Source organism: Scyliorhinus torazame, chromosome 4 (assembly GCF_047496885.1).
Source record: "Scyliorhinus torazame isolate Kashiwa2021f chromosome 4, sScyTor2.1, whole genome shotgun sequence".
NCBI lineage: Eukaryota > Metazoa > Chordata > Chondrichthyes > Carcharhiniformes > Scyliorhinidae > Scyliorhinus > Scyliorhinus torazame.
The window spans coordinates 258,102,209-258,115,034 of record NC_092710.1 but is presented as its reverse complement, the minus strand read 5'-3'; the positions used below and the strand labels follow the sequence as shown (position 1 = coordinate 258,115,034).

The window sequence follows — 12,826 nt, the reverse complement described above, 5'->3', positions numbered from 1 at the left end:
GGGGACCAAACTGAGGCCCCCAACTCACCCCTGTGCCGTCTCCACTGCCCCCAGATCCTCAGAGTCGCCGCCGCCACCGGGCTCATGGTGTACCGTGTCAGCGGTAGCGGCAAAGGTACCGTCACCAATGCTCCCAAGCTAGTGCCCACGCATGACGCCGCCTCTAATCTTTTCCACGCCACCCCCTCTCCCTCCATTACCCTTTTCCGAATCATTGCAACATTGGCTGCCCAGTAGTAACTGCACAGGTTCGGTAGCGCCAGCCCACCCCTGTCCCGACTATGCTCCAGAAACATCCCCTTGATCCTCGGGGTCTTACTTGCCCATACAAACCCCATAATGCTCCTGCTTACTCGCTTAAAAAAGGCCTTGGGGATGAGGATGGGCAGGCATTGGAACCTAGGGAGGACTGTCATCTTAACGGACTGCACCTTGCCTGCCAGGGAGAGTGGCAACACATCCCATCTCCTAAAGTCTTCCTCCATCTGGTCCACCAACCGCGCCAAATTAAGCTTATGCAGAGCCCCCCCAACTCCTGGCCACCTCGATACCCAAATACCGGAAACTCCTCTCCGCCATCTTAAGCGGCAGCTCCTCCAGCCCCCTTTCCTGGCCCCTCGCATGCACCACAAAGAGCTCACTCTTCGCCACGTTAAGCTTGTAGCCTGAAAAGTCCCCAAACTCCCTAAGGATCCGCATGACCTCCACCATCCCCTCCACTGCGGTATTTGCGATGTACAAAAGCAGGTCATCAGCATACAACGAGACCCGATGTTCCTCCCCTCCCCGGACCAACCCCCTCCAGTTTCTAGATTCCCTCGATGCCATGGCCATCGGCTCAATTGCCAAAGCAAACAACAGAGGGGACGGGGGCACCCCTGTCTCATCCCACGGTACAACCTAAAATATTCTGATCTCCGCCGGTTCGTAGATACGCTCGCCACCGGAGCCTGATATAACAATTTGACCCACCCTATAAACCCCTCCCTGAACCCAAACCTACCAAGCACTTACCATAGGTACTCCCACTCCACCCGATCGAAGGCCTTCTCCGCATCCATTGCCGCCACCACTTCTGCCTCCCCACCCCCTGAGGGGATCATAATCACATTTGCATTTAGCTGCCTGCCCTTCACGAACCCCGTCTGGTCCTCGTGTATCACTCCCGGGACACAATCCTCAATTCTTGTGGCTAGGACCTTTGCCAGCAACTTGGCATCTACATTAAGGAGTTCGATTGGCCTATATGAGCCACACTTCAGCGGGTCCTTGTCCCGCTTGAGGATCAGCGCCAAAGACATTGTCGGGGGGAGAATCCCTTCCTCCCTCACCTCGTTGAAGGTTCTCATCAGCAGTGGACCCAGCAGATCCACAAACGCCCTGTAGAATTCGACCGGGAACCCATCAGGCCCCGGGGCCTTGCCCACCTGCATACTCCCCAACCCCGTAACCAGCTCCCCTATCCCAATTGGGGCCCCCAAGCCTTCCACTTGCCCCTCCTCCACTCTCGGGAACCTCAACTGGTCCAGGAACCGCCGCACCCCCCCCCCCCCCCCCCCTTCCGGGGGTTCTGACTTATACAGGTTCCCATAAAAATCCCTGAATACCTCGGTTATTTTAGCCGAACTTCGCACCGTGTTCCCCCCTCCGTCCCTGATTCCTCCAATTTCCCTTGCCGCCTCCCTCTTGCGTAGCTGCTGCGCCAGCATCCGGCTCGCCTTCTCCCCATATTCGTACACAGCCCCCTGCACCTTCCTCCACTGGGTCTCAGCTTTCCTCGTGGTCAACAAGTCAAATTCCGTTTGAAGGCTCCGTCGATCCTTCAGCAGCCCCTCTTCAGGGGAATCCGCATACCTCCTATCCACCCTTAATATCTCCCCCACCAACCTCTCCCACTCCATCCTCTCTCTCTTCTCCCTGTGAGCCCTAATTGAGATTAACTCTCCCCTAACCACCGCTTTCAGAGCCTCCCAAACCACCCCAACCGGTACTTCTCCATTATCATTGACATCTATGTATCTCTGAATGCATCCCCGGACCCGCCCACAAACCTCCTCATCTGCCAACAGTCCCACGTCCAAGCGCCACTGGTCCCTCTCCTCCCCCAACTCCAACTCCACCCAGTGCGGGGCGTGGTCCGAAATCGCTATTGCCGAATATTCCGTTCCCTCCACTCTTGGAATCAATGCCCTGCTCACCACAAAGAAGTCTACCCGTGACTTATACACGTGGGAGAAAAAAGAGAACTCTCTGGCCGCCGGCCTAGCAAACCTCCATGGATGCACTCCCCCCATCTGATCTATAAACCCCCTGAGAACCTTGGTCGCAGCTGGCCTCTTGCCCGACCACGACCTGGATCGGTCCAGTGCCGGGTCCAGTACCGTATTAAAGTCCCCCCCCCATTATCAGGCTCCCCGCATCCAGATCCGGGATCCGACTCAGCATGCGCTTCATGAACCCTTCATCGTCCCAATTTTGGGCATGCACATTCGCCAGCACCACCAGGGTCCCCTGCAGCCTACCACTCACCATCACGTATCGACCCCCATTATCAGCCACAATGTTCAACGCCTCGAACGACACCCGCTTACTCACCAAGATTGCCACCCCTCTATTCTTCGCATCCAGCCCCGAATGAAAAACCTGCCCCACCCATCCCTTTCTTAGCCTGATCTGGTCCACCACCTTCAAATGCGTCTCCTGCAACATAGCGACGTCTGCCCTCAGTCCCTTTAAGTGCGTGAACACCCGGGCCCTCTTGAGCGGCCCATTCAGGCCCCTCCCATTCCAAGTGATCAGCCGGAACGGGGGACTGCCCCCCCGCCCCCGCCGACTAGCCATCTCCTTTCTTAGACCAGCCACGAGCCCACGCCTCTTGCACTCTCTAGTCCCCCAGGCGGATGACCCCCGCCCCGACTCTCCCTCTTACATCCAGCTCCCCTTCGGTCAATGCAGCAGCAACCCAGTTCCCCCCCCCCCCGCTAGAAAAGTACCTAGCCCCCATGCTCCCCCTATTGCACTCCCATAAATCAGCTGACTCCTGCTGACCCCAGCCGCTCCCGCCTCTGCCAACGATCCCCCGTTTAGATTCCCCGTCAAAGTCCCCCCTCCCCCTTCAAATCGATATGGACACCCCTCCAGTACCGCCCCTCCCGTCGGGCCACGTCCCCCTTCTCTAGCGCGTGAAAAAAGCCCCCTCCCGTCTAGCCCCGCCCCTTGTGGCGCAGCTCCTTCCTCCTGAAACCTCTCCCCCCTTCGAACACGAGGAGTGGCCCCTCCAAAACAGTAACCGTGTGTCCATTAAAACACACATAGCACATCCAATCACCCTTCCCACGCCCCAGCTTTCCCAAAACCCAAAGCAAACCATTAGTTCGAGTCCAGTTTTTTGTTCTGAATAAAGGTCCATGCCTCCTCTGGCGTATCGAAATAATGGTGGCGGTCCTGAAAAGTGACCCACAATCGCGCTGGCTGCAACAGCCCGAACTTCCCCCCCCTTTCGGTGGAGAACCGCCTTGGCCCGGTTGAATCCTGCCCTCTTCTTAGCCAGCTCTGCACTCCAGTCTTGGTAGATGCACATCTCCGTATTCTCCCACCTGCTACTCCGTTCCTTCTTTGCCCATCTCAGGACGCACTCTGTCCGTAAAGCGGTGAAACCTCACCACTACGGCCCTTGGCGGCTCATTTGCCTTAGGCCTCCTTGCCAGGACTCTGTGAGCCCCATCCAGCTCCAGGGGCCTTGGGAAGGTTCCCGCGCCCATTAGCGTATTCAGCATTGTGGCTACATATGCCCCGTTGTCGGACCCCTCCACACCTTCAGGTAGACCCAGAATCCGGAGATTCTTCCTCCTCGACTTGTTCTCCAGGTCCTGAAACTTTTCCTGCCACTTTTTATGCAGCGCCTCATGCGCCTCCACCTTCACCGCCAGGCCCAGGATCTCGTCCTCGTTTTTGGAGGCTTTCTGCTGCACCTCTCTATTCGCCGCCCCTTGAGCCTTCTGGGTCTCCACCAGCCTCTCAATCGACGCTTTCATTGGGGCCAGCATCTCTGCTTTCAGCTCTGCAAAGCAGCTTTTCAGGAACTCCTGCTGCTCCCGCGACCATTGCGCCCACGCTGCCTGGTCTCCGCCCGCCGCCATCTTACTTTTTCGTGTCCGTTCTCCTCTCTTCTCCAAGATACCTTTTTTGACCGCTCCACTCCTGGTCCACTCCATGCAATGCTGGGGGAACCTTACTGCTGCCTTCCCACACTGGGAATCATCGTCTAAGTGCCGCTGGGGCTCCTCAAAAGGACCCAAAAGTCAGTTCACCCAAAAGAGTGTGAGAATGTGACTTAATGAATAGCTTTAGAACACCCCATTCTACACTGTAAAGTTATACAATTCTCTGGAATGAAATAAGAAGCATAATTAAATAAGGACTAATTGTTTGGGCATGATCAGTGAAGGTACGTCAGCATTTGTTAATGACATTTGACTATTTAGTCATACATACCGATTCATTGTGGCCTTTCTGCCAAACACAAATATTACATCTAAAGTCACGGCCTACTTTCTGGCCAGTCTCTGTAGTCAGGTTCTGAACAATAGGGTATATGCATCTCAAAAATATTTGTTGCCCACGAATCTTAACTTCTACAGTGGGAGCGCCTATTGTAGCTGTGGAAAACGTATAAACAATATGCAATTGAATAACTTTCAAGATTCTATATGCATAGAGATAAGATGTTCACAATAATTATCAGATCAATGCTTCATATGCCTGTTGTAGCATAATTTGTGTCTTATTTAAAGGTGGCATTGGCCATTTAAAAATAATGGGATCATTGCTTCAGTTAAATTAGTGAGCTCACCAGGGCCCAGTGTGTCAGGCAGGTTTTCCTTCAACTTAGATATTTAAAGTTGAGCAACAAAGTCCATAAAACAATGTTGATCTTAAAGATGCAATCTCACTTAAATAAAAGTTCTTGGAAGTCCCACGAGACACTTAGCCACAACAAACCAATGAGTGAGTTTGAGAATTTGGCAGCAAGGACACAGTGGTAGACTTGTGGGAGAAGGCCTCAGCAGTCAAATCCTGGAACTCATTCGCTAACTTCACTGTAGATGTTCTACGGGTTCAAGAAGGTATCTCACTGCCACCTAATTGAGGATAATTTGGGATGAGCTATAGATTCTGGCCTTGCCAGCGATGCCCATATTTCATGAATGAATGGAAAAAGTCAGACATGGATGCAATCGGGAAAAGTCTGGGTTGGGTAGGCCTAAAGAACTCTTGCAGAGCCTGGCAGAGCACATGCTATTCTCCGGCCCACAAGGAGTTCAACCAGAAGCAAATCTCTTAAACTTACTTATTTAACTTGAGATGGCTCTCAGGCCAGTCAGCTGCTCCCACTGTGCTTCTGCTACTGGGCAGAAGGCTATGTGGGACTCTCCTCAGCAGAAGTTAATGCTGTTGTGCCGATTATGTCATTGGGCCCTGACGTCTGTGTGTTAACTAGTCTTTACCTGCCTTAGTGGAAGGCTCGTCAATGGTTAGATTTGCCGTCATAAAAGTGATGCTGGCTGAGAATGAGGTGGGTTGGAGCCCGGAGATAGAAATTTTGGGTGGGCTGGGAAGTGTATATATTGTGATGCATAAGATATCACGATTCTGTGACATATGCTGAATGGACCAGAGGGTCTTTCACTGTCTGTCATTGTAGAACAGAATCAGAGAACTATAGTACAGTTTGCGCACAGAAAGAGGTCATTTGGCTCTTTGTGTCTGTGCCGGCTTTTTGCAAGAGCAATGTAGCCACTCCCTCACCCTGCCTTTACATACGTAAGTAGGTTCAATTTAAAGCTTCTTTATCTTGTTGAAATTCAGACAAATGCCATCCAAATTACTTTACAGATTTATAAATCTCAAGTCTTCTAAAGACAAAATCAACTTACCATTCTGTTTAAAACTGAATCTCTTTGTGAAAGTAAATTGTGACTGATGAAGTTGTGTAATTGCTTTGATTTTGGTATAATAGGAATTTGATGCAGTGAGGTTCACACTAAAAGCTTTGGTGACATCACAGTGGTGCAAAGCAATGTTTGAGCAAGGTGGATACAGCTGCCATTGTCCAGTTCTATAGGTAAAAGACAGGAATAGAAATCCTATTCAGCTTCTGATGTTCTAAACTATATGAAATGATTTTAATAAGTTAAAAATCAAAATATATACCCACAGGTAATCCGTGAAATGGACAGTAAAGTTTGCTTTTTCAGGGGTCTCATTTACATAAGCCCATGTTAATACGGTCTTAAAGTTGTGAGATACCAAAGAGACGTTCACTGGACGGGGAAGCTGATAACCTGTAAGAACAATGAAAGAATCCAGATTCATCCATTCACAAGAAACATTGCAAGCTTTCCTTAAATATTACAAATACATTACCATCCATCAGGATACATTGACATTCTGTCGATTCATTCAAAAGAAAATTACGTGACTAGGTTTAAGCAAATTTGAGACCGACGTGTCTAAATAATTTCCCAGTCATGGCGCTTTTTAGGCTATTTCCCAAACAGTCAAATTGCTCCTGAGCACTTTATTACTAATCATGAAGTCCCGCCGGCTGAGAGCTGGTGTGGACGGCGCCGGTGGGACTCGGCATTTTCACGACAGCCGCTTGGCCCATCCCGGGCCAAGAATCGGCGGGCCGGCCGCATACAGTCGCCTCCGACCAGCGCCACGCAGAAAATCACGTACCGGCGTCGGGACACAATTCGCGCCGGTCGCAGGGAATCTCCGGCCCGGCCCCGGGCTGAGAGAATCCCGCCTATTATGTATGTAGGGGAGAACATATTAGCATGATAGAGGATTGGTTAGCTAACAGAAAACAGAAAATAGGGATAAATGAATCATTTTAGGGTTGCAAGATATACCCAGTGGAGTGCCACAGGGATCGGTGCTGGAATTTCAACTATTTATAATCGATATCAATCGTTTTGATAAAGGAACCAAATGTATGAGAGCTAAAGAGAGGAGAGTAGATTTTGAAGAGGACAAAGAGGACATACGCCTGGAGGGATATCTTTTTTTATGCATGGGATGTGGGCGTTATTGGCTAGGCCAGCAATTTTTCCTATCACTAATTGCCTTTGAGAAGGTGGTGTTGAATTGCTTTCTTGAACCGCTGCAGTCCATGTGGTGTATGTACACCCACAGTGCTGTTAGGAAGGGAGTTTCAGGATTTTGACCCAGTGACAGTGAAGGATCGGCAATGTATTTCAAAGTCAGGATGGTGAGTGACTTGGTAGAGAACCTGCAGGTGGTGGTGTTCCCATGCATCTGCTGCTCTTGTCCTCCAAGATGGTAACAGTCGTGGGTTTAGAAGGTGCTGTCAAAGGAGCCTTGGTGAGTTTCTGCAGTGCATCTTGTAGATCTTGTTTGTTGGTGATGGAGGGATTAAATGTTTGGGGAAAGGATGCCAATCAAACGGCTCCTTCGTCCTGGATGGTATCAAGCTTTTTGAGTGTTGTTGGAGCTGCACTCATCTAGGCAAGTGGAGAGTATTCCATCACACTCCTGACCGTGTGCCTTGTAGATGGTGGACAGGCTTTGGGGAGTCTGGAGTATCTCTAAACTGCTCTTGTAGCCACTGTATTTATATGGCTAGTCCAGTTCAGTCTCTAATCAGGGGTAACCCCCAGGATGTTGATGTAGATAGGTTAAATGAGTGGGCAACAAATTGGCAAATAGAGTGTAATGTGTGAAAATATAAACATGCCTACCTTGGCAGGAAGAATAGGCACATAGGACGTAGGAGTAAGAATAGGCCATTTGACCTTTCAAGCCTGCTCTGCCATTCAATAAGGTCATGGCTGACCTGAATGAGGTCTTAACTCTTCATTCCTATTCCCCTTCCACCCCCCCGTAACCCTTGACTCCCACATCAAAATGATGTTGAGATGCCGGTGTTGGACTGGGGTGAGCACAGTAAGAAGTCTTACGACACCAGGTTAAAGTCCAACAGGTTTGTTTCGAATCACTAGCTTTTGGAGCGCTGCTCCTTCCTCAGGTGAATGGAAGTGGCTGTATATTATTTACAAAAGCAGTATGTTATTTAAATGAAGGGAGGTTGCAGAACTCTGCAATAAAGAGGGATCCAGCTGTCTTGGTGCATGAATCATAAAACATTATATGAAGTCTTACAATGCCAGGTTAAAGTCCAACAGGTTTGTTTCGATGTCACTAGCTTTCGGAGCGCTGCTCCTTCCTCAGGTGAATGAAGAGGTCTGATCCAGAAACAAACATATAGACAAATTCAAAGCTGCCAGACAATGCTTGGAATGCGAGCATTAGCAGGTGATTAAATCTTTACAGATCCAGAGATGGGGTAACCTCAGGTTAAAGAGGTGTGAATTGTGTCAAGCCCGGACAGTTGGTAGGATTTCGCAGGCCAGATGGTGGGGGATGAATGTAATGTGACATGAATCCCAGGTCCCGGTTGAGGCCGCACTCATGTGTGCAGAACTTGGCTATAAGTTTCTGCTCGGCGATTCTGCGTTGTCGCGCGTCCTGAAGGCCGCCTTGGAGAACGCTTACCCGGAGATCAGAGGCTGAATGCCCATGATTGCTGAAGTGTTCCCCGACTGGAAGGGAACATTCCTGCCTGGTGATTGTCGCACGATGTCCGTTCATTCGTTGTCGCAGCGTCTGCATGGTCTCGCCAATGTACCACGCTTCGGGACATCCTTTCCTGCAGCATATGAGGTAGACAACGTTGGCCGAGTCGCACGAGTATGTACCGCGTACCTGGTGGGTGGTGTTCTCATGTGTAATAGTGGCATGTCGATGATCTGGCATGTCTTGCAGAGATTGCCATGGCAGGGTTGTGTGGTGTCGTGGTCACTGTTCTGAAGACTGGGTAGTTTGCTGCAAACAATGGTTTGTTTGAGGTTGCACGGTTGTTTGAAGGCAAGTAGTGGGGGTGTGGGGATGACCTTGGCAAGATGTTCATCTTCATCAATGACGTGTTGAAGGCTGTGAAGAAGATGTCGTAGTTTCTCCGCTCCGGGGAAGTACTGGACGACGAAGGGTATTCTGTCGGTTGTGTCCCATGTTTGTCTTCTGAGGAGGTCGGTGCGGTTTTTTGCTGTGGCGCATTGGAACTGTCGATCGATGAGTCGAGTGCCATATCCCGTTCGTACGAGGGCATCTTTCAACGTCTGTAGATGCCTGTTACGCTCCTCCTCGTCTGAGCAGATCCTGTGTATACGGAGAGCTTGCCCATAGGGGATGGCTTCTTTAATGTGCACAGTACGAAGTCTTACAACACCAGGTTAAAGTCCAACAGGTTTGTTTCGATGTCACTAGCTTTCGGAGCGCTGCTCCTGCCTCAGGTGAATGAAGAGGACCTCTTCATTCACCTGAGGAAGGAACAGCGCTCCGAAAGCTAGTGACATCGAAACAAACCTGTTGGACTTTAACCTGGTGTTGTAAGACTTCGTACTGTGCTCACCCCAGTCCAACGCCGGCATCTCCACATCATGGCTTCTTTAATGTGTTTAGGGTGGAAGCTGGAGAAGTGGAGCATCGTGAGGTTATCCGTGGGTTTGCGGTAAAGCGAAGTGCTGAGGTGACCGTCCTTGATGGAGACGAGTGTGAACAAGAATGCAACTGATTTGGAAGAGTAGTCCATGGTGAGTCTGATGGTTGGATGGAACTTATTAATGTCATTGTGTAGTCGTTTCAGTGATTCTTCGCCGTGGGTCCAAAGGAAAAAAATGTCATCGATGTATAGAACATAGAACAATACAGCGCAGTACAGGCCCTTCGGCCCACGATGTTGCACCGAAACAAAAGCCATCTAACCTACACTATGCCATTATCATCCATATGTTTATCCAATAAACTTTTAAATGCCCACAATGTTGGAGAGTTCACTACTGTAGCAGGTAGGGCATTCCACGGCCTCACTACTCTTTGCGTAAAGAACCTACCTCTGACCTCTGTCCTATATCTATTACCCCTCAGTTTAAAGTTATGTCCCCTCGTGCCAGCCATATCCATCTGCGGGAGAAGGCTCTCACTGTCCACCCTATCCAACCCCCTGATCATTTTGTATGCCTCTATTAAGTCTCCTCTTAACCTTCTTCTCTCCAACGAAAACAACCTCAAGTCCGTCAGCCTTTCCTCATAAGATTTTTCCTCCATACCAGGCAACATCCTGGTAAATCTCCTCTGCACCCGCTCCAAAGCCTCCACGTCCTTCCTATAATGCGGTGACCAGAACTGTACGCAATACTCCAAATGCGGCCGTACCAGAGTTCTGTACAGCTGCAACATGACCTCCCGACTCCGGAACTCAATCCCTCTACCAATAAAGGCCAACACTCCATAGGCCTTCTTCACAACCCTATCAACCTGGGTGGCAACTTTCAGGGATCTATGTACATGGACACCTAGATCCCTCTGCTCATCCACACTTTCAAGAACTTTACCATTAGCCAAATATTCCGCATTCCTGTTATTCCTTCCAAAGTGAATCACCTCACACTTCTCTACATTAAACTCCATTTGCCACCTCTCAGCCCAGCTCTGCAGCTTATCTATATCCCTCTGTAACCTGCTACATCCTTCCACACTATCGTGCTCCGAAAGCTAGTGACATCGAAACAAACCTGTTGGACTTTAACCTGGTGTTGTAAGACTTCGTACTGTGCTCACCCCAGTCCAATGCCGGCATCGCCACATCATAAAACATTATATGCAGGTAGACCACGTGATTAGGAAGGCAAATGGACTTGCTGTTCATTGCAAGGGGAATCGTGTTTTTAAGTAGGGAAGTTTTGTTCAGCAAAGTTTTGGTAAAACCACATCTGGAGTACCATGATCTTACTTAAGAATGGATATAATTGCGAAAAGGTGGGAATGTATTCATCAGAGCTTAGAAGAATGAGAGATGATCCTATTGAAACATATGAAATACTGAGGGGACTTGACAGGGTCAAAATTGGCAGATGGAGTGGGAGAGGTCGGAGCTAATGTGGAACTCCACATTAACTCTTACCAACTTTTACAGATGCACCATTGAAAGCATCCTGTCTAGCTGCATCACAGCCTGGTATGGCAACTGCTTGGCCCAAGACCCCAAGAATCTTCAGAGAGTCGTGAACACAGCCCAGTCCATCAGACAAACCTGCCCCCCATCCATTGACTCTATCTACACTTCCTGCTGCCTGTGGAAAGCAGGCAGCATAATCAAAGACCCCTCCCACCCGGCTTACTCACTCTTCCAACTTCTTCCATTGTGCAGGAGATATAAAAGTCTGAGAAGACGCACAAACAGATTCAAAAACAGCTTCTTTCCCGCTGTTACCAGACTCCTAAATGACCCTCTTATGGACTGACCTCATTAACACTACATCCCTGTATGCTTTACCCGATGCCGATGTTTGTGTAGCTACATTGTGGACCTTGTGTTGCCCTATTATGTATTTTCTTTTATTTCCTTTTCTTTTCATTTACTTAATGATCTGTTGAGCTGTTCGCAGAAAAATACTTTTCACTGTACCTCGGTACACGTGACAATAAACAAATTCAATATTGAAGGCTGGGGTCATTAAATAATTTTCAGGTTGTGTTGATAATTCTTGACTGACAAGGATGTCCAAGGTTACAACGGATAGACAGGAAAGTAGAGTCAAGCCCACATTCGGATCTGCCACGGTCTTATCAAATGACAGAACAGGCTCGAGGAATGAATGGCTTGCTCCTAATTCCTATATTTGTAGGCACAATCATTTGAGTTCTGCTTTAAACTGCCTGGATCCTATTGGCTGGGGACAATTGGTTACCCCATAATAGAAGCAAATTACTGCAGATGCTGGAATCTGAAACGAAAGAGAAAATGCTGGAAAATCTCAGCAGGTCTGGCATCATCTGTAGGGCGAGAAAAGAGCTAACGTTTCAAGTCCAATGACTCTTTGTCAAAGCTTTGACAAAAGAGTCATTGGACTTGAAACGTTAGCTCTTTTCTCTCCCTACAGATGCTCCAGACCTTAGAATTAGAGAGGGAACCAGTAGTGAAGCACTGGTCCTGTGTACATATTGTTGAAAATAAAGTTACTTTGTTACACACACTCGTGCTGGATTCTTTGTGGCCCTCACAGCAAAGTTCAAATGGTTACATTTGCAAGGAAAGCACTGGCAGAGATTAGGAGCACCTTTGTTCCTTTCGTCCCTTGTGAAATCAAGATTCTTTAAGTTAATATTTAAGTCAACAAAGAAAACAAAAACCTGCATATTAACCATTTTGTTCTTCTCTGTACTGCACATTCCTGTGCCCTTATCTGCAAGGAACTTTCCAGAATCAGATGTGGAAGCAAATAAAAGCAAAAATAAATATATTTTGCTTTCGTTTTTGTTTTCTTTGTTAACATATTGACTTAAAGAATATAGATTTCACAAAGAACTAAAGGAGCAAAGGTGCTCCTAATCTCTGCCAAACACTATTTCAAACAAATCTTATGGTTGGAAATTCCCAATATGTAAAACATCTGACTGGTTATTGTCCAGGTTTAATATGAAACGATTCATCCTGGCTCTTCTTCAATACAGACCTTTGCACCATGACTGCCAATTGGGAATTTCAGCTGATTTTTGTTGCGTGCGCCGGCAATGACAGTGGAGGAGTCTATGCAGGCTATGCTCATTTGGTCATTGTTGCAATTCTATTAATTATTATTGCACTCAATTTTGTTGCTTTCAATTGTGAACCTCTGTTGCACACAGAAGGCAAGCAGGACTGGAAGAGTTTGTGACTGATGCTGTTGTGTTCAGACAACTC

The 12,826-nt window shown here is 48.5% G+C and overlaps 1 protein-coding gene across 1 annotated transcript in view; it reads right to left on the bottom strand.

Annotated features, from left to right (window-relative positions):
- The window catches only part of LOC140411489 (uncharacterized), a 141,493-nt gene that overhangs the window by 10,164 nt on the left and 118,503 nt on the right, over positions 1 to 12,826 (bottom strand). The window contains exons 2-4 of the mRNA XM_072500581.1: positions 6,218 to 6,344; positions 5,937 to 6,118; positions 4,495 to 4,658 (exon numbers count right to left, since the gene is read on the bottom strand). Coding sequence (XP_072356682.1) covers positions 4,495 to 4,658; positions 5,937 to 6,118; positions 6,218 to 6,344 — 473 coding nt within the window. The remainder of the gene's footprint in view (positions 1 to 4,494; positions 4,659 to 5,936; positions 6,119 to 6,217; positions 6,345 to 12,826) is intronic.